This window comes from Euprymna scolopes, chromosome 29 (assembly GCF_053919585.1).
Source record: "Euprymna scolopes isolate OS-2025 chromosome 29, ASM5391958v1, whole genome shotgun sequence".
NCBI classification, from domain to species: domain Eukaryota; kingdom Metazoa; phylum Mollusca; class Cephalopoda; order Sepiida; family Sepiolidae; genus Euprymna; species Euprymna scolopes.
In genome coordinates this window covers 61,722,514-61,745,873 of record NC_136510.1, presented here as the reverse complement: position 1 = coordinate 61,745,873, position 23,360 = coordinate 61,722,514, and the positions used below count along the sequence as shown (strand labels likewise).

Genomic DNA, 23,360 nt, shown 5'->3' with positions numbered 1-23,360 from the left:
GAGTGTTGTAATTTCATCACATTGTAGTGTGTTGAAATTTAATCACATTCTAGTGTGTGGACATTTCATAACATTGTAGAGTGTTGAAATTTGATGACATTGTAGTGTGTTCAAGTTTCATAACATTGTAGTGTGTTGAAATTTCATAACTTTGTAGAGTGTTGAAATTTCATCACATTGTAGTGTGTTGAAATTTCATCACATTGTAGTATGTTGAATTTTCAACACATTTTAGTATGCTGAAGTTTAATCACATTGCAGTTAATGAAAATTTTATCACATTGTAGTGTGTCACACTTTCATCACATTGTAGTGTGTTCAAGTTTCATCATATTGCAGTGTGTTGAAGTTTCATCACATTATAGTGTGTTGCATTTTCATCACATTGTAGTGTATCGGAATTTCATCACAATCTAGTGTGTTGAAATTACATTACATTGTAGTGTTTTGAATTTGGATCACATTGAAGTGTGTTAAATTTTAAGAACATTGTAGTGTGTTAAAATTTCATCACATTGTAGTGTGTTGAATTCTCATCACATTGTAGTTAGTGTGTTGACATTTCATCACATTGTTGTGTGTTGAAATTTCATCACATTGTTGTGTGTTGAAATTTCATCACGTAGTTGCGTGTTGACATTTCATCACATTGTTGTGTGTTGAAATTTCATCACATTGTTGTGTGGTGACATTTCACCACATTGCTGTGTGGTGACATTTCATCACATTGCTGTGTGTTGAAATTTCATCACATTGTCGTGCATTGAATTTTCATCACATTGTAGTGTGTTGAAATTTAATCACATTGTTGTGTGTTGAAATTTCATCATATTGTAGGGTGTGGCATTTTCATCACATTGTTGTGTGTGGCATTTTAATCACATTCTTGTATGTAGAATTTTCATCACATTGTTGCATGTTGATATTTCATCACATTGTTGTGTGTTGAAATTTCATCACATTGTAGTGTGTTGACATTTCATCACATTGTAGTGTGTTGAATTTTAATCATATTGTAGTGTGTTGAAATTTCACCACATTGTATTGTTTTGAATTTTCATCACATTGTAGTGTGTTGTAATTCATCACATTGTAGTGTGTCCAAATTTCATGACATTGAAGTTTGTTGAAATTTCATCACATTGTAGGTGTTGAAATTTATTCACATTGTAGTCTGTTGAAGTTTAATCACATTGTAGTGTATAAAATTTCGTCATATTGTAGTGTGTTGAATTTTCATCACATTTTAGTGTGTTGCACTTTCATCACATTGTAGTGTATCGGAATTTAATCACAATATAGTGTGTTGAAATTACATTACACTGTAGTGTGTTGAATTTTGATCACATTTAAATGTGTTAAATTTTTATTACACTGTAGTGTGTTAAAATTAAATCACATTGGAGTGTGTTGAAATTTCATCACATTGTAGTGTGTTCTAGATAGTGAAGTTTGTTGGAATTTCATCACATTGCAGTGTGTTGACGTTTCATCACATTGTAGTTTGATGAAATTTCATCACATTATAGTGGTGTAAGGTTTCATGACATTGTTGTGTATTGAAATTACTTAACATTGTAGTGGGTTTAAATTTCATCACATTGTAGTCTGTTGAAGTTTTATCACATTGTAGTGTTTTAAAATTTCGTAACATTGTAGTGTATTAAAGTTAATCACATTAGTGTATTGAAATCTAATGACATAGCAGTGATTTGAAATTTCGTCATATTGTTGTGTGTTGAAGATTAATCACAGAGTAGAGTCTGGTAATTTCATAACATTGTAGTGTGTTGAAATTTCATCACATCGTAGCGTGTTGAAATTTTATCACATTGTAGTGTGTTGAAATCTCATAACATTGTAGTGTTTTGTAAATTTCATCACATTGTAGTGTGTTGAAGTTTCATCAAATTGTAGTGTGTTGAAATTTCATCACCATGTAGTGTGTTCAAATTTCATCACATTGTAATGTGTTGAAATTTCATCACATTGTAGTGTGTTGAAATTTCATACCATTGTAGTGTGTTATAATTTCATCACATTGTAGTGTGTTGAAGTTTATTCACATTGTAGTTTGCTTAAGTTTCATCACATTGTAGTGTCTTGAAATTTCATCACATTGTAGTGTGTTCAAATGTCATCACATTGTAGTGTGTTGAAATTTCATAACATTGTAGTGTCTTGAAATTTCATCACATTGTAGTCTGTTGAAATTTCATCACATCGTGCTGTGCTTAAGTTTCATCACATTGTAGTGTGTTGAAATTTTATCATATTGTAGTGTGTTGAAGTTTCATCACATTGTAGGGTGTGGAAATTTCTTCACATTGTAGTGTGTGGAAGTTTATTCACATTGTAGTGTGCTTTAGTTTTATCACGTTGTAATGTGTTGAAATTTAATCACATTGTAGTGTGTTTAAATTTCATTACATTTTAGTGTGTTGAGATTTCATCTCATGGTTATGTGTTGAAGGTTCATCACATTGCTTTAAAATTTAATCACATTTTAGTGTGTTGAAATTGCATCACATAGTAGTGTGTTGGAATTTTATAACCTTATAGTGTGGTTTGTTGAAATTTAATCACATCCTAGTGTGTTAAAGATACATCACACTGTAGGGTGTTGAAATTTAATCACATTGTGTTTATTCACATTGTAGTGTGTTTTAGTTTCATCACATTGTAATGTGTTCACATTTAATCACATTCTAGTGTGTTGAAGTTCCATCACATTGTACTGTGATGAAGTTTCATCAGATTGTAGTGTGTTAAATTTCTATCACATTGTAGTGTGTTGAAATTCATCACATTGTAGTTATTTGAAAATCGTCAAATTTTAATGTGTTGAAATTTTCATCACATTGTAGGGTATTGATATTTAATCACATTGTAGTCTGTTGTAATTTCATCACATGGTAGTTTGTTGAAATTTCATCAAATTTTAGTCTGTTGACATTCAGTCACGTTGTAGCCTGTGTAAATTTAAACACATTGTAGACTGTTGAAATTTAATCACATTGTAGTGTATAAAAGTTAATCACATTATTTTGTGTTGAAATCTAATGACATAGCAGTGTGTTGAAATTTCATCATATTGTAGTGTGTTGGAGTTTAATCACTTGTAGTTTGTTGAAATTGTATCACATTATAGTTTGTTGAAATTTCATCACATTGGCGTGTGGTGGAATTACATGACATTGTAGTGTGTTTAATTTCATCACATTGTAGTGTGTTTACATTCGATCAGATTGTAATGTGTTGATATTTAATAACATTGTAGTCTTTTGTAAATTTCGTCACATAGTAGTGTGTTGACATTTCATCAAATTGTAGTCTGTTAACATTTCAACACATTGTAGTGTGATGAATTTCATCACATTGTAGTGTGTTGAGCTTTCATCACATTGCAGTGTGTGTAAATTTAATCCCATTCTAGTTTAAGGTTCATCATATTTTAGTGTGTTTAACTTTCATCACATTGCATGTGTTGAAATTTCATTACATTTTAGTGTGGTGAAATGTTATCACATTTTAGTGTTTTGCAAATTTGATCACATGGTTGTTTGGTGAAATTTAGTCACATTGTAGTGTGTTTAAATTTCTTAACATTGTAGTGTATTTAATTTTCATCAAAGCGTAGTGTGTTGAAATTTAATCACATAGTAGTGTATTGAAATGTAATCCCATTGTAGTAAGTGGAAATTTAATCACATTGTAATGTGTTGAAATTTCATCACAATGTAGTGTGTTGAAATTTCATCACAATGTAGTGTGTTGAAATTTCATCACAATATAGTGTGTTGAAAATTAATCACAATGTAGTGTATTGAAATTTAATCACATTGTAATGTGTTGAAATTTCATCACAATGTAGTGTGTATAAATTTAATCACAATGTAATATGCTGAAATTTCATCACAATGTAGTGTGTGGAAATTTCATCACAATGTAGTGTGTTGAAATTTAATCACATTGTAATGTGTTGAAATTTCATCACAATGTAGAGTGTTTAAATTTCATCAGAATGTAGTGTGTTTAAATTTCATCACAATGTAGTGTGTTGAAATTTAATCACAAAGTAGTGTGTTGAAATTTGATCACAATGTAGTGTGTTGAAATTTACACAATGTAGCGTGTTGAAAATTCATCACAATGTAGTGTGTTGAAATTTCATCACAATGTAGTGTGGTGAAATTTCATCACAATGTAGTGTGTTGAAAATTCATCACATTGTAGTGTGTTGAAATTTAATCATATTGTTGTGTGTTGAAATTTAATCACAATGTAGTGTGTTTAAAATTCATTAGAATGTAGTGTGTTGAATTTTCATCACAATCTAGTGTGTTGAAAATTCATCACATTGTAGTGTGTGTAAATTTAATCCCATTCTAGTTTGAGGTTCATCATATTTTAGTGTGTTTAACTTTCATCACATTGCATGTGTTGAAATTTCATTACATTTTAGTGTGGTGAAATGTTATCACATTTTAGTGTTTTGCAAATTTGATCACATGGTTGTTTGGTGAAATTTAGTCACATTGTAGTGTGTTTAAATTTTTTAACATTGTAGTGTATTTAATTTTCATCAAATCGTAGTGTGTTGATATTTTATAACATAGTAGTGTATTGAAATGTAATCCCATTGTAGTAAGTGGAAATTTAATCACATTGTAATGTGTTGAAATTTCATCACAATGTAGTGTGTTGAAATTTCATCACAATGTAGTGTGTTGAAATTTCATCACAATGTAGTGTGTATAAATTTAATCACAATGTAATATGTTGAAATTTCATCACAATGTAGTGTGTTGAAATTTCATCACAATGTAGTGTGTTGAAATTTAATCACATTGTAATGTGTTGAAATTTCATCACAATGTAGTGTGTTGAAATTTCATCACAATGTAGTGTGTTGAAATTTCATCACAATGTAGTGTGTATAAATTTAATCACAATGTAATATGTTGAAATTTCATCACAATGTAGTGTGTTGAAATTTCATCACAATGTAGTGTGTTGAAATTTAATCACATTGTAATGTGTTGAAATTTCATCACAATGTAGTGTGTTGAAATTTCATCACAATGTAGTGTGTTGAAATTTCATCACAATGTAGTGTGTATAAATTTAATCACAATGTAATATGTTGAAATTTCATCACAATGTAGTGTGTTGAAATTTCATCACAATGTAGTGTGTTGAAATTTAATCACATTGTAATGTGTTGAAATTTCATCACAATGTAGTGTGTTGAAATTTAATCACATTGTAATGTGTTGAAATTTCATCACAATGTAGAGTGTTTAAATTTCATTAGAATGAAGTGTGTTGAAATTTCATCACAATGTAGTGTGTTGAAATTTCATCACAATGTAGTGTGTTGAAATTTCATCACAATGTAGTGTGTATAAATTTAATCACAATGTAGTGTGTTGAAATTTCATCACAATGTAGCGTGTTGAAAATTCATCACATTGTAGTGTGTTGAAATTATATCATATTGTTGTGTGTTGAAATGTTATCACAATGTAGTGTGTTTAAAATTCATTACATTGTAGTGTGTTGAAATTTAATCACATTGTAGTGAGTTGAAATTTTATTACAATGTAGTGTGTTGAACATTCATCACAATGTAGTGTGTTGAAATTAAAACACAATTTAGTGTGTTAAAAATTTATCACAATGTAGTGTGTGTTAATATGATCACAATGTAGTGTGTTGAAAATTCGTCACATTGTAGTGTGTTGAAATTTAATCACATTGTAATGTGTTGAAATTTCATCACATTGTAGTGTGTTGAAATTTAATCACATTTTAGTGTGTTCAAATTTCATCACAATGTAGTGTGCTGAAATTTCATCACATTGTAGTGTTTTCAAATTTCATCACAATGTAGTGGGTTGAAATTTCATCACATTGTAGTGTGTTGAAATGTCATCACAATGTAGTGTGTTGAAATTTCATCACATTGTAGTGTTTTGAAATTTTATCCCAATATAGTGTGGTGTAAATTTCATCACATTGTAGTATGTTCAAATTTCATCACATTGTAGTGTGTTGAAATTTCATCACAATGTAGTGTGTTGAAATTTCATCACAATATAATGTGTTGAAATTTCATCACATTGTACTGTGTTCAAATTTCATCACAATGTAGTGTGTTGAAATTTCATCACATTGTAGTGTGTTGAAATTTCATCACATTGTAGTGTGTTCAAATTTCATCACAATGTAGTGTGTTGAAATTTCATCACAATGTAGTGTGTTGAAATTTCATCACATTGTAGTGTGTTGAAATTTCATCACATTGTAGTGTGTTGAAATTTCATCACATTGTAGTGTGTTCAAATTTCATCACATTGTAGTGTGTTCAAATTTCATCACATTGTAGTGTGTTGAAATTTCATCACAATGTAGTGTGTTGAAATTTCATCACATTGTAGTGTGTTGAAATTTCATCACATTGTAGTGGGTTGAAATTTTATCACATTGTAGTGTGTTCAAATTTCATCACATTGTAGTGTGTTCAAATTTCATCACATTGTAGTGTGTTGAAATTTCATCACAATGTAGTGTGTTGAAATTTCATCACATTGTAGTGTGTTGAAATTTCATCACACTACAATGTGATGAAATTTCAACACACTACATTGTGATGAAATTTCAACACACGACAATGTGTGTTGTAATTTCATTACAATGTAGTGTGTAGAAATTTCATCAAAATTTAGTGCATTGAAATTTCATCACAATTTAGTTTGTTGACGTTTCCTCACAATTTTTGTGTGTTGAAATTTTATCACATTGTAGTGTGTTTAAATTCTATCACAATGTACTGTGTTGAAATTTTATCACAATGTAGTGTGTTGAAATTTTATCACAATGTAGTGTGTTGAAATTTTATCACAATGTAGTGTGTTGATATTTCATTACAATTTAGTGTGTTGAAATTTCATCACAATGTAATGTGTTGAAATTTAATCACAATTTAGTGTGTATAATTTTCATCACATTGTAGTGTGTTAAAATATCATTACAATATATTGTGTTGAAATTTCATCACAATGTAGTGTGTTGAAAATCCATCACATTGTAGTGTGTTGAAATTTCATCACAATGTAGTGTGTTGAAATTTCATCACAATCTTGCGTGTTGAAAATTCATCACATTGTAATGTGTTGAAAATTCATCGCAATATAGTGTGTTAAAATTTCATCACAATGTAGTGTGTTGAAATTTCATCGCAATGTAGAGTGTTGACATTTAATCACAATGTAGTGTGTTGAAATTTCATCACATTGTAATGTGTTGAAATCTCATTACATTTTAATGTGTTGAAATTTCTTCACATTGTAGTGTGTTAACTTTTCATCACATTGTAGTGTGTTAAAATTTCATTCCATTGCAGTGTGTAGAAGTTTCATAAGATAATAGTTTGTTTAAATTTCATCACATTGTAGTGTGTAGAAATTTCATCACATTGTATGGTGTTGGAGTTTCGTCACATTGTAATGTGTTGGAGTTTCATCACATTGTAGTGTGTTGAAATTTCATCACATTGGAGTGTGTTGGAGTTTCATCACATTGTAGTGTTTTTTATTTTCATCACATTGTTGTGTGTAAATTTCATTCACATTGTAATGTGTTGAAATTTCATTCACATTGTAGTGTGTGGAAATTTCATTTCCATGATGTTTTTTGAAATTTCATCACATTGTAATGTGTTGAAATTTCATCACATTGTAGTGTGTTGAAACTTCATCACATTGTAGTGTTTTGTAAATTTCATCACATTGTAGTGTGTTTAAATTTCAACACATTGTAGTGTGTTGAAATTTCCTCACGTTGTAGTGTGTTGAAATTAATCACATTGTAGTGTGTTGAAATTTCATCACATGGTAATGTGTTGAATTTCATCACATTGTAGTTTGTTGAAATTTCCTAACAATTTCAGTTTGCAGTCGTAATTTCGTTAGTCTCAATAACTGGTCATTGTCAGTCGCTGGTTTTATTACTTAATTGGTCATGTTTGTTGATTCCACAAAATTAACAACAAATAAATTAGTGGGTAAGCGGTTTGAATAGCTGAAGCTTTTACTGTGCATATTTGCATTAATCGTGACCAGTTCTTAGTTTTGTGTGTTTATATAAAGGAAATGTGTTGAAACTCTAAAATTCGGGGTCGTTGTGACACCAAAGAAATCTAATTGTGTATTTTTCCATGGAGAATTTTATTTGCAGTAGCATTAGATTATGATATTTTATATTATATACGTCAAAAATATATTTTATATTCAATCATATATATATATATATATATATATATATATATATATATATATATATATATATATATATATATATTATTTCTTACAAATGGATACTTTACTAGTAGCTAGAAGATAATATGGTTCAAAATATAAAGGAAATCTACTGTAACATTGAAGAAGAAAATGAAGTGTTATAAGTTTTGAAGAGTAGGGACTCTTTTGCACGTTAGACATTCAGTTTCAGTGGAAAAAAGAGTTTGTGTTTTGTTTCTTTTTAATGATTCTGACTCATAGTTTATTTGTTTTTGTTTTTTTACTTTTTTGTCTGATTGTAAATTAGGTTTGGAATTTCCAAAATGGCCACAACCTTCACAAATTAGAGCCCGTCTCTGAAGCTGAAGTGACCGGTCTGTTAGCGTTAAATGATCGTAAACTAATTGTGGCTGTCGGATGGAGTCGACTTATTGCACTTTACGACGATTCAGACCCGGATGTAAGTTTTACTTGAGAGTGTAAGAAGTGTATGCCCATTGTAAGTACATTTTTTAATGAATAAATGCATTAATCATTGCCTAATAGTAATAATGTGGCAGCTTTCTTCATTGCTGAAAGAATTGGTAGTTGATTAATTAAACTTGTTATTTCACATATTTGTCACAAAGAATGATGAACTCATGAGCTGAATAGAGGTTCCCGCAGTTATATAGATAGTAACAAAAGCCAACCAAAAGAATTTACATGAAAATTAATGATAGAGTCAAGAAAACAGTTCTTCTTTTACAAAGAAGCCACCACTTATCAATGCCCGGAAGCCACTCGACGATAAGGTTTAATGAGTGTACAGTAGTCAATGGGACAATATCGTAGAAATCGTTAGTAGTGAATATTTGGTAAATTGGTTTATTTAAGGGGGCGGTTCATCAAGAACTTGTTTACGTTGACCTTGAAGACAACCATATTGTAGTCAGCTGGAAAGCAGGAAAACGGAACATAGTTCCACAGGCGTGCAGTTCTGAGAAAGAAGGTTTGTTTATGCCATCTAGGCACAAATTGGGGGAATTATAAATAGTGATTTCAGGTAAACGAGTGTTTTTCGTGAAAGTTTGGGCGAGTGGAGACCATAGATTGGAGCTAGACGGATGTTTTTCATAAAAGATTGGCGAGGGAGGAGCTCAGACGAGTAATTGTCATTGAAATAACATTAAAGCAGAGGCAGGCTCGCTACGTCTCTTCTGTAGGAAAGAGGTTGCAAGGAAAAGAAAAGGGCATTCCCCACTAGGCTACGAAATCTATTTTGAACTCTGTCAAGGCAAGATAAGTTGCTTCAAGCAGCTCCTTGAACGTACTTGACTTTTATTTGAGGTAGAAAATTTCATCAGTTCTCTTATGTTTGAATATTTTACAAAAAAAAGAAAAGTTTTTCTAAGTGAATCATATGAGTAAAAGAGATTCAATTGATTCGACAACAGGTGCATAACAACAATTTCAAACGAAATTGTTGTTATGCACCTGTTGTCATATTTGTTGTTATGCACCTGTTGTCATATTTGTTGTTATGCACCTGTTGTTATATTTGTTGTTATGCACCTGTTGTCATATTTGTCCAGATTTTTTGTTCAATTAATCTACGGCAGTTCGATGTTAAAACTCTACAGATATATCAGATAATGCATGCACTACTCTGTGTGAAGTGTAATTTCTCGTTTTCTTTTGCTCAACAATAGGCATTCACTATTATTATGAAGACAACTGCAACAGCCCTTGTACAAACTGGTGTAAATGAATTTATCTTTTATTTCTCATTTTTTCAGAATATGTACATAAGAGCTAATATCTTTTGGAAAGGTGGTCAACTTCATGAAGATGATATATCGGCCATGGCTTTCTGTCCACCGAATATTCTCGCGACGGCAAGTTATGACGGTGTATTGCTCATCTGGAACCTGGAAACGGAAAAATTGTTAACCAAATTCAAGTAAGAATTATTTAAGACAATTCTTATATTTTGCTGCTATGATCTTCAACCAAATCAACTTTATTTTTATTAGATTTATATCGTCTCATAACATCTAGATCGGTTCTTAGTGACATTTTATAATAAATATAAATTGATGTATATACACAAGGGTTTTGGAGAGAATTGTTAACAAAAACTTTTAATTAAAGCAATAAAAAAAACAATTTACAGAAAATATGAGAAATTACGAAAAACAAATGAATATCGGTTGATGGGAATATTGTTGGGTTTTGCCTAACGTTTACCTTCTTCAAGTATTCTTCATCTTTTATTAAAGGATGCATCAAGTATTCAGTATTTCATGCACCATTAACAGACAAATGTTGGTCGAGAGGAGGAAAACGTCTGTGTGTTCTTACATGACATTGCAAAAATTGTAGGAACACCAAAACGAATAGTGTAACTAGCCAGCTCATACAGCCTAAAGTTCCTAGTCAAGTTGTAACCACTTTTCCGTTCTATCATTACTCTGCAATAAATTAATGGAAGGTCTACATCGTGGCAATGACCTACATATATCCGCGCTAATATCCTCTTTCAGCTGGCAAAAATTCAACTGTCTTCCTCAATTCATCCTACTTAAAGTAAATGTTCTTATATGCAAATAAATGATACCTATAAAAATCTAACTACAAAACACAAACTCTTTTTTCCACTGAAACTGAATGTCTAACGTGCAAAAGAGTCCCTACTCTTCAAAACTTATAACACTTCATTTTCTTCTTCACTGTTTCAGTAGGTTTCCTTTATATTTTGAACCATATTATCTTCTAGCTACTAGTAAAGTATCCATTTGTAAGACGTCTAAATTTTCCCCAAATTAAGGTTGCTAACTGCAATTATTGACCTTGAGAGGTAACAGAGATACCAATAAATGAAATTGTCTAAAACTGAAATAGTGACAGGGGGGGGGCGCCATAACTTTAGAATATTTTAAGAAGGCTTCAATAAAAAATATATGTAAGCCCACTTAAAAAATATAAAAATATATTTCTAATTTTTTTAAGATATTCTAAATGCTACCTAATTGATCGACATGCGTGTTACTTATGTGAAGGTGTTGATTTTAAGTGAAAACGTTGGGCGTATTTGGTGAGGAAGTAGGTAGATAAAGTCAGGTTTAGTTGTGAGGATTTTTAAGAGGATAAATAGTCTTTGATGAGAGGGATAGACAGATAATAGTCTGCGGGATAGAGGATAAGCATTGGGCCTAACAGACGTGTACATTGTGTGAGAGGGGAGAGTAATTGTGTAATTTATAATGATATACACAGGCTCCTTCAGTCTTTGACTATGGATACCCACGAAGGGGTGCCTGCATGTGAAATTTTTGTGACAGGAGATGTACAATCTCCAACCACACCTCTCCTGAGTCGACATTGTTAAATACCAGTGGGCAGTGAAGTGTAGGTACAGGACAACTGGAAACAAATGCCGAGATAAGCGGAGAGCACATACAGTGCTTATTATTCCAAAATGGCCACCCATCTGGTACTAACCAGGCTCAATGTTGATTAACTTCAGTGATCTGCCGAGAACCGGAGTGTCAACACGATTATGCCATATATAATATGGATATATATATATATACACACACACACACACACACACACACATATATATATATATATATATATATATATATATATATATCCATATATATATATATATCCATATATATATATACACTGTTTTAACAAAAACCAAGACTTCAAAGAATTGGTTGATAGCAACACATAGTGTATTTCATTACTAGTTACAATTGTTTCAAGAGCATTCGGACAAATTAACAGCCTTACTTCAGACTTATTGAATAAAAAAACACTTTAGCAATAAAACATTATGGAAAACATTTCCCTTATAAGGAAAAGAAACAAGCGCATTCTTGCAAAGTATTTTTTAAAGATTTATATATTTACCTATTTTTGTATCTCTGTGTTCGTTACAACTCTACTTTCAACCGAGTCGTTGTTCTTGTTCACCACACTTTTCTTCTACCTCTTCTTTTACACACGTCCGTTCGCTTTAGTGACTAAAAATCGTCTGTCCTTCCGCTTTCCTTTCCTCGTTATTTATGGAACCAGGGTATGAGATTCTCCAAGATTCCCCGTGACTTTTTTCCACATAAAAGCCTGCGGGTGCCATCTTGATTCTCAATTTGTGCTCTGCAGGCACAAACGCGCAGCTGCTTTAACGGTAAGCCACTTCTTTCTCCACACTCCCCCCTGATCTCATGATCACAGAGACGGCAGGGGGATGGCGATCGCCGCCGTCGGGTGCTTCTGCAAAGGGGGACAGTGCTGCTCTCGTCTTCGCGTGCGCTCTCATCCACCGCCTGATGGTCGGGGAAGGCTTCATCTCCGTGGAGGCTACTGATATCAGAGTCACTGCTTGATAGGGATGGTGCAAACCAAAGCGATGGCCCACTCGTCTCAGAGTCAGAGTCACTCTCATCGTCCACTGGAGGTGGTACATGTGTCGCTGGCCGTAGGTCCCTAACGTGACGGGGTACGCCATCAACCTGGACACACTGCTGACTCACCACATCGGTCACTGTGCCCCGTTTATACTTGTCAGTACATCGGTTTCCTGGTGGCTTCACCCAGACAGTATCCCCTTTGGCATATCGATTCTGTTCTATCTCAGTGGCCACAGTTGTATCGGGGTGGATTCCTTTTTTCTCGGACACGGTACTGATAGATTGCGTTTTCAGGCGCCGTTCCTGGAGAGACATGAGATTATACCAGTACACAGCTTCTACGATGGTGCACTGCTTCCTGGCTGCAATTGTTTTGATGCTGTGATGGCTTCTCTCATCTATACCATTGCCAGAAGGCACATAAACGCATCTAAGCCGCAGCCGCACACCCCATTCTTGTAAGAACTGCCTCATCTGATGGCTGCAAAAGGCTGGGTCGTTGTCCGTCAGCACTTCATCGGGTGCACCTTTTTCACAGAACACGGATGACAGCTGGTGAATAATGCTGCAAGAGTCCTGGCGCCCGAGGAGTCTCCAGACCGCGAAACGTGTAGGTCCACAATCGATGAGGGTAAGGAGGTGGTTGCCACCGTAGTGTGTGATGTCCATGCCCACTCTCTGCCACTTACCACTCACTCCCAACTGCCCTTTCTTCCATCGTGCTGGAGCTGGGTTGATGGATTGGCAGGCCTCGCAACTTTCCACCACTCTCCGGATATCTTTTTTTTTCTACTCCTGGATCAATCATCTTGACAAAGTACAGTGTCCGCTTGATGCCAGGATGTCCACACTGTCGATGAATGTCCATGATGCGTGCTGCATCCACATTACACACAACTGCTGCACATGTGTTTTGCAGATTATCAGAATCTCTCCGAGCACCAGCCAGAAGTCATTGTTGAGGGACTCTTGTCAGAGCATCTGCTCTGTTGAGCGAAGACCTGATCAACACTACGTCCACGGTCAGGTCGTACTCTGTGATGGTGTTGACCAAGGTGGCAAGCCGTCTTCGAATTAACATCTCACTTGATGCTCGTGTTGTCAGCCGTGCTCTTCCATTTAATGCATCGGTTATCCACCGATGAGTGCATGCCGAGTCAGTCATGGTATGTAGAACCTTGACTTGCCACTGAAGCGCCAAGTTAACGCCCTTCAATGTGGCATCAAGTTCGGCCAGGTTTATGTGCATCGAATTATTCTCTGGCTGAAGCCAACAGGCATCTTCAATAATGGAATCATTAACTGCAAGAGCAACTCCAAGGGCCAGTGAACTAGCATCCACCCAGACTGTGAACTCATTCCCTCCACAACCAGGGCTCGCACGGCTACTGCAGGCCTGTTGTTGATGCTTGCACGGATAATGCTCACCCCACAAGAGGCTAGTGGACCTCTGCCTACAGTTAGTCCCAAAATTCTCTCTGCTTTCCAAGTGGCATAGCATATCTTGCTCACGAGAGTCTGGGTGCACCCAGTGTCCACAAGAGCGAGGCGCTCGCTTCCATTTCCATTAATGTGTATGCTTACAGTGGGTAGCGCCCTGCTCAATGATGATCTGGGGAGAAGACTGGCGCTGTAGCTTCTTCCCCTTGCCCATTTCCCGGACATGTGCGGGCCAGGTGTCCGCATTTTTTGCACTTGTAGCACTGCGGCCCGTCAAGTTTCCGAGTTAGTTGACATGACGAAAGACAATCACAGGCCAAATGGTTGGGTCCTCCACACTTATAGCAGGTTGTAGCTGCGCCCAAATCCTGCAATCCAACCTGTGATGGTTGTACAGCTGCCGCTTGGTCTATAGTGTTAGGGCTTTTCTTTAGTATTGCTCGTGCCCGCGCCAATACTTCCGATATGTCCATCTCGTCCACTTGGGATGAGGCACGGAGCAGATCTTCCACACTCTTAGATAATCCTGCAACAAAGGCGCACACCAAGCCTTTGTCTGACATCCCTCCAAAAAGGACCGATAGCTTTTTTAGCTCAGCCAGATACACATCCACCATTTCCCCGGGATGTAATTTTCGGGCCATGAATTCCTTCCATGCAGTAATTGGATCCAACACAAATGCTGTAAAAAGGGCGCGCTTGATGCAGGCGAAATCTGTTTTCTTCTCATCAGCTAACTGCTGGTATACTGCATATGCTCCCCCAGTGAGGCGTATTGGGACCACACATTCCATACGCTTCACCCCACTGAGCTGACATATTAATTCTGCTTTTTCCACCCATTCCTGCACTGAGTGATCAGTGCTACTGCCATCAAACAGGGGAATTAGCTTTGGGTCAAATCCTGACGTCATGCCAAAATAGCTTGTGTTCGTTACAACTCTACTTTCAACCGAGTCGTTGTTTGTTTCGTTCACTACACTCTTTTCTTCTACCTCTTCTTTTACACACGTCCGTCCTTCCGCTTCCTTTCCTCGTTATTTATGGAACACAGGGTACGAGGTTCTCTGAGATTCCCCGAGACTTTTTTCCACATAAAAGCCTGTAGGCGCCATCTTGATTCTAAATTTGTGCTCTGCAGGCACAAACACGCAGCTGCTTTAATGGTAAGCCACTTCTTTCTCCACAATCTCTATTAAAAAAAAAATTCGAACTAAATATCATATAATGTTACCACTAATTACCTATGTCCATTTAATATGCTTTATTAATAATAGTCATTGATTTCTTAAATTAAATTTCTATATTTCTTTATTTAATTTTTAAAAATATTTTTATTATTAATCCGAACTAAGTTAAATATTTTTATTTTTAATCCGAACTAAGTTAAATCCTTACGATTTTATATTAGTTTCGTATCAGGAATTCGCTTTGTTTATTTACAAAAATATCGGCCAACATATTTATGTGATTTAAGAAAAGTTTTTGTTTAAAACTTATTCAATAATGAAATAAAGTTTAACATTACTTTATACTTAGTTCATTCTCATTCTTCATTTAAAATTAAGAATCTCAATCTATTTTTTATTTATTTTTTATTTTCTTTTGTTCTTTCCTATTACGATTTACGATTATCGGATATTTTTGATGTAGAAAAGGAGATATCTCTGTAAGTTCGAAATTTTAAAGGTTTTGTTGAGAATATAAGTTACCAAAATCCTAATATGTCATCATAACGATGAAAAGGAAGTAACTGAGGCCATTCGATGTTTCTAGTTTGGTAAATTCCTAAATATGCATTTATGACTTATTTAGTAATTAAACAAATCAAATTAAAACTAGGCTAACCTATTCAAAATATAAGTCTGGAAATCATGCCTTAACCATGATATTAAGTTTATTACCATAGATTTAACCTACGTTTGCAATCCAACCATAATTTCCTGGAGTTACGCGTGGCTTTAATACAAAATAACAATTCAGGAATCAAGTTCTTATATACTTATCCCATTAATAAGTATTCTAATAATAAATCTAATCCTTAGCTCCATGAACGTTTTACTCCAATGAAACTGGGGGTTCACCTTGGATTTTTGAATTCAATCGTTTAGAACAAGAGTAATATTTAAAAAGCTAAGATTTTTCAAGTTTTACTGATCTAAAAACAGTATCAATTAATCCGCATTCTTTAATTACTATTTTTTTTAATCAATTAATTTCATATTGCTAATTTTTTGTTAAGCTATTTTATTGATCTGAAAACGGCATCAATTATTCCACCATCAATATGACTAAAATTGTGTTCCCAGTTTTGAAACAATATTGCTAATCTTTATTAATCCTTATTGTGGTCAAAAGCTAAGAAAAACAGAAGTCTTACCGTGGGTGTGTAGCGAGTGAGTTCAGGCCGAGAAAAGGAAAAACAAAGATGGCGGCCAGCATTTTATTACATGCGTTCTCGCAAAATGTCGTGTGCGCGTGAAGCTGGAAACTACAAAACGAGCTTCATTTTTCGGTGTTGGAAAGATTCCAGATCTGGCAGGAGAGTAAGTGCAATGGGAGTGGAGAGTCTACTTTCTTGGATTTATTCCCTTTTGTGTGTTTGAGGTGACCCCCCCCCCTCGGGAGGCGCACTGCAGTTTAAGGACCGTGCTCCCCCTTTTTTTTTTTAAGATAATATTTTCAAGCTGTTTCGGCGATGGCCAATGCTGGCTTAAGCAACATGATTAAGCCTTTTAATGATGACGGTGATGTGGTAGCGTGCCTTAAAAAAGTGGACCTTTGTGACAAGGATTCAAAAGTTGGACGATGTGGCCGCAGTAATACCACTGTTTCTAGAAGGGAACGCGCTGGCCCTCTATTTGGAGCTCAGTGAGCGAGATCAGAGTGACGCAGATGCCATCAAGGGTCGACTGATCGAAGCTTTTGCAGAGGCGCTTTTGAGGCCTTTAATAAGTTGAAGGAGAAGAGGTGGACTGGTGAATCTGTTGATGTCTACATGAACGAGATAAGGAGATTGGTTGAGTTGTCGGGCATCAGGAGACACGCTACGAGTCACATAGTCAAAATGACATTCGTTACCGGGTTCCCGGAAGAGATATCGGAACGTTTACAGTAGGTCCCAGGAGTGGAGACGATGGATGTGAAGGAGCTGCTTAAAACTGCAAAAATCTTGGTGAGCACCCAGCCCACGAAGTCTGGAGGGACAACAGCAATGGCACAGCAGGATGTGGGCAGGAGTCTGCTGAACCCGAGGGTGGCATGCTTCGAATGTGGGGGACCACACATGAGAAGAGACTGCAGAAAGTTCTTGCAATGGACAGTGTGTTATAAATGCAATCAGAGAGGCCATTTAGCGGTGAAATGCACGAGTTCAGGAAACTTGCAAGGGGAAGCCAAAGTGCCAGCGGCCGCCCTGATTTGGGAATAGTGGCGCACTCGCAGCAGATGCCAAAGCAGAAAATCGTAGTGGAAGGACGGGGAGTTATGGCCCTGATTGACACTGGCTGTACCACTACCATGGTGCACACGACCCTGGTCAGAAGATTGGAAAGGGAAGGTTGAAGTAGTGGCATTTGATGGGTCGCGAGTGAAGTGTCGAGGGAGGAAGACCGTCACTATTCATATTGCTAAACCCTGCAATTGTCATCGATCATCTGGTGCCTGGCGTCCAAGCCATCATTGGAATGAATGTGATATGCCGACTTGGAGGCGTTACCATTATATACAACAACGTGAAGTTCGGATTAGCTGAGTGCGCAGTGACTGAGCAAGCTCCCGGAGGGACCAACAAGGCCGGGGAGGAAAGAAAAATGTCAATCAAAGATCAGGACTTCCGAGCAAATTCGACGGAGAGCAGTCGACTGTTGAGTGGGCATGGAAACATCAAGTACCATCGCTGACAAACAGGGTGGCGTGCTACACTAATTCGCTCAGAGGAGGGGCGAGAAAGGAGTTTGAACAAGAAGTGGACCGATGGATTGAGGAGGGTATACTGCTGCCTTGGACGAATGATGTTGAGTCGGGCATTTTGCCGTTGATGGCCGTTCTGCAACCAACTAAAGGGAAAGTAAGACTGGTCCTGGATTTCCGAGAGCTGAACCAACATGTTGAATGCCATACTGGAGGCGACACCATAGATGTGTACAGTGAGACCATTATAGAATGGAGGCAGATGAATGGGGCGTCTACATTGGTAGATCTAAAATCTGCCTATTTGCAACTCCACATCGCCGAGAAGCTCTGGAAATACCAGTTAGTCACATACAAAGGCAAAACCTAATGCCTTACACGAGTGGGGTTCGGGTTGAATTCGGCACCCAAGATCATGTCAACCATCCTCAGGAAGATTCTGGAAACAATGGGAAAAGGAGATGACGCAGACAACATTCTTGTGAATGAGATACTGGTAACTGTCAAGGAGGTGGTGGCTCATTTGAAGAGGTTGGATTGATCGCCAAAGCACTTGAAAAATTAGACGGAGGGGCTGCTTTGGGGCTAAGACTGAAACGAGGTGCATCGGGCAGCCTAGAGTTTCAAAGAGGGAACGAGGTCCCACAACTGAAGCAAGAGCTCAACAGACGGGAACTTTTTTCCATATGCGGGAAGTTGATCGGACATTACCCCGTTGCTGGCTGTCTTATACCAGCATGCAGCTACATAAAAAGGCATGCCAAAGAAAGAGGATGGGGTGATAGTGGGAGGAAGAGCAGAACGGCAAGACCCAATCCGGGAAACCTTGAATGTACCGCGAACATTGGATGGAGTCGTGTAGTGTGATGCAAGCAGCATTGCAACAGTCTTGGAAGTCGGAGGAGTGCTTGCAGAAGATGCGGCCTGGTTAAAGAAGAAGAATGATGTCAGCCACATCAATGTAGTGGAATTAGATGCGATAATCAAAGGGGTCAATCTGGCCTTGAAATGGGGACTGCATGACATCTGCATCAAAATAGACTCTGCCACTGTGTTTGCTTGGCTAAAGTCCCTCATTTCAAACGAAAAAAGGATAAAATTGAAAGAGGCAGCAGAGATGTTAGTGAAGCGCAGGCTTGGGATGCTAACTGAACAGGAATTTTGTTTGAAGCTTCGCATAGACATGGTGGTTTCTGAGAAGAACCGAGCAGATGCTCTCACGAGAGTGAAAAAGAGTTGGCTTGTGCCAAAGAAAGATTTTGTTGCTGCATCCGATCTAGATGATGTTGGCCTGCACAATCTGCACCATATGGGGGTAGAGACGACGTGGTACTTGGTGAAGAAAGTCGACCCGAATGTCGCCAAGTGGTCAGATATCAGTCGATTGATCCTGCTCCAAGCACACATGAAGCTGGCCAATTGGGGGTGAGTGGGACCTGGAAGAGACTGGCATGCGATGTCACCCATTACAGGGGTGGACTTTACCTGACCATGATTGACTGCAGGCCCAGGCGATTTGCCCTACAGAAGAAGCTAAATGGAGGAACAGGCAATGAAATAGCGGCAATCCTCGATGAGGTGTTTTTGGAGCTAGGTTCCGCGGAAGAGCTGTTAACCGACAACGGGACCGCATTCAACTCAGTAGCAGTGATGGAAGTAATGAAGAAATGAAATATCCAACAATTTTTCAGAGCTGCCTACAGACCCAGTGGCAACGGGATCGTGGAGAGAAACCACCGCACCATAAAGGCAGTTGCGGAAAGCAGAGGCAAGCTGTCTTCTGGTATAATATGTTGTCTAGATTGGGACAAGTGCCACAGATGGTTCCACAACTGTCAACGTTCGCATATTCCTGGAGACATCCCAGGGTTGAGCCGTCAAGCAGAGGCAGAGGCCACAGGGACCATTAAACTCGGGGATGAGGTATAGGTGAAGCCACCAGGGGTGCGCTGCACCACACAATGAAGTAGAGGTCGCGTGACTGGTAGGAAGACCAGAAACAACAATATGGTGGACGGAGTACCGAGGCATATTCTCGACATCAGATGAGTGGAAGGCGAAGCAATGGAGGGGAATGTGCAGCAACAGGAGGAGGACGAGACACCTCAGAGGCCAAGTAGAGAGGGGCAACCACCACAGTGGATGAGAGACTACAAAATATGATCTTGAGATCAGGGGGGCGTGTGGTCAGAAGCTAAGAAAAACAGAAGTCTTATCGTAGCTGTGTAGCGAGTGAGTTCAGGCCGAGAAAAGGAAAAACAAAGATGGCGGCCAGCATTTTATTACGTGCGTTCTCGCAAAATGTTGTGTGCGCGTGAAGCTGGAAACTACAAAACGAGCTTCATTTTTCGGTGTTGGAGAGATTCCAGATCTGGCAGGAGAGTAGGTTCAAGGGGAGTGGAGATTCTACTTTCTCGGATTTATTCCCTTTTGTGTGTTTGAGGTGACCCCCCCCTCGGGAGGCGCACTGTAGTTTAAGGACCGTGCCACCCCCCCTTTTTTTTCAAAGATAGTATTTTCACTTATTATAGATCTAAATTTCTTATCTAGTAATCCATGGTCTTTATTTCTAAAAATGTGTTTCTAGTGTAGAATAATAGATTCCCGGTTTGCTTGCTAGATTTGAATCATTCATCACATCTAATTTACATCATTCTTAGCTATCTCACTTTTTGTTCTTTGGTCTTACACCAGTGGCGTAGCAAGTGCGGGGCGGTCAGCCCCGGGCGGCATGGGCCAGGTGGCGGCATTTTGAGAGGGTAAAAATAAATAAATAAAAATAAATGAAAGCTAACAAAAAATCTTAAATTTTATGCAGAAAATGTTGTAAAACCGATGGCCTTTTAGAGATATCGGAATCAGAAAAGCGAGTACACACGAATTTCAAAAAGTATGGATACAAGACATTTTTATTCCCTTGGGGAGGCTCTTTATAATAACTTTATGAAGAAAAAGAAAACTACATCAGAGTAACCTCTCCTTCATACAGCCATGTTTTATTTGTGAAAATTCGGCAATAACAACAATAAACAAAGTAAATAAAAATGATTTTATCATTTCTTAACCTTTTCATGTTTTCAAATGTTCTCATTTAAATTTATGAATTCAAATTTCAAATATTCTCATTTAAATTTATAAAAAAAATGTTTTCTAAAATGTGTGAATTTCCATTTCTTTAATTTTGCGCTTAAACCGAGCGATTACACACAAGGATTTCAAAAAGCGACGATACAAGATTTTTCCTCTTCAAGAGGCTCGTCCTCTTAATTATAACATTATGAAGAAAACGAAAAGAAAACTACATCGGACTATCTTCTCTTTGATACAGCCATGTTATCTGGCGAAAATTCGGACTTTAACAACAACAAAAAAGTAAATAAAAGTGATTTTATTTTTTCATAAAATTTTCAGGTGTCCAAATATTCCCATTTAAATTCATTATTATATTTGTTTGTGTAGCCAATTAATTTAATTTAACATTTTTTTTTAATAATTTGAACTATACGTTTCTGTTTTGAAAAACAATACTGGATTAAAACCAGAATTTTCCCACCACAGTTGCAATCCTTGGAACTTTTCGAGCTGGCTTTAATAAATATGGTAAAGGGTTTAAAAGTTTAAAAAAGCATGAGTATTTAAACCATAAGACTTAAAAAGCATTAATAAGACTTTCAAAAAAATAGTGGACAATCCAAACTTTATAATTCCAGCAGATAAATCTATGAACATTTACAGTATAAATTTGCAAACATATAACAATCTCATTCTAACTGAACTTAATAATAAATATAAAAAAGCAACTGAAGACGATCTCTATAGGATTAACTTGTTAGCACTACAAATTTGTGAGAAAATGAATATTCAGGATAAAATAGAAGTTTATACTCCACTTAACCCTCGGTTTTTATTGAAGGACCACAAACCGGACTTCAATAATAAACCCAGCATTAGACTAATTGCACCGTGTGCATCTGACATAGGTAATATCAGTAAAAAGATACTAGACAGAATTATACCAACCTTAAAATCCAAAATAAAACATAACCTCTGGATTTCTTCGGGTGAAGTGATAAAGTGGTTCGATAGGTTCCCTAAAAATCAAAAAGTAAATTTATTATGTTTCACATAGATGCATATTACCCTTCAATTTCCCCTATACTATTCAATAAAGCAATTAAATTAGCTGGAGAGGAAACGGACGTGACCAAGTTGAAGATTGAAATCATAAAAATAGCTACAGAAACCTTAATTAGATATAACGGGGAGCCGTGGACAAGAAAAGATAGTCTAGTATTGAAATTAAAGTTTTCCTTTTAACTGCCGAATTTAACGAAATGTTCATGCAAAAAAAAGAGGTTTTCCTTCTTCAGCTTGCAACGCTCTCGGCACACAAAAAAAAAACGACAATCCTTTTTCTCTTCCAGTTTCAATGTTCATAGAAAATCCGTCTTTCTTTCTTCCCACTGACACGCGAATTAACCATACGTTCGAACCACCCTCAGTGAACAATTTTCTCAGCTTTTATATCCTATCTAGAAAAAACAAGGAAGAGACAGGAAAAAATAGCTTCTCCCATCATGCCCTGCCTTCCCAAGATGCCCTTCGTGTATATAAGTGAGCTAGCCATCCTTTCTTTCTTCTTTCCCAAAGAGCGAGTCAGATACGCTCGGTACGTTTTTTTTTTTTTTTCTCCACAGATAGAGAGGGCCATTTTGACACCACAATGGGTATCCGGATTCAGCGTAGTAGGTTACTGACTTGGTAGGCTTGTACTTTCTAAAGGAGATAAGCAGAAAAATACCTGATTTAAATGGGGGGGGGGCTATATAGGGATGACGCACTTTTTATAGTTAATTTCAGCGATCGTATTACTAAAAAAAAAAAACAAGGAAAAATATCAGAAGTTTTTTTTAATGAAATGAGATTAGAAATAACAATAGACAGCAATTACAAAAAAGTAAACTTTCTAGACATTACTCTTAATCTAAGAGATAACACATATGAACGATATCACAAACCAAAAAATATTCAATGTCAATTGAATCATCCTATGCATATGAAGAAGGCGCTTATCCCTAACATTTCTATAAGAGTATCTGAGCTTTCAAAGAATGAGAGTCTTTTTGATATAAACAAAGAATATTACAATGAAACTATTCTTAGATCAGGATACCATGGTAAAATAGAATACAAGAGGAGTGCAAACAGTAAAAGTAACAAACCTAATCGCACAACATGGCAATGAGACCAAGAAAGAAACCGAAGATTAATAAAGGATACATTAATAAGGATCAAAGGAATG

General features: G+C 36.4%; 1 protein-coding gene across 9 annotated transcripts in view; it reads left to right on the top strand.

Moving 5' to 3' along the window:
* Positions 1–23,360, top strand: part of LOC145252666 (cilia- and flagella-associated protein 337-like) — a 482,634-nt gene that overhangs the window by 372,639 nt on the left and 86,635 nt on the right. For 8 of the 9 annotated variants that reach the window (XM_080112440.1, XM_080112445.1, XM_080112446.1 and 5 more), the window contains 2 exons: positions 8,611–8,763; positions 10,082–10,245. In XM_080112440.1, coding sequence (XP_079968566.1) covers positions 8,611–8,763; positions 10,082–10,245 — 317 coding nt within the window. The remainder of the gene's footprint in view (positions 1–8,610; positions 8,764–10,081; positions 10,246–23,360) is intronic. The other variant, XM_080112443.1, reaches the window with a different exon arrangement.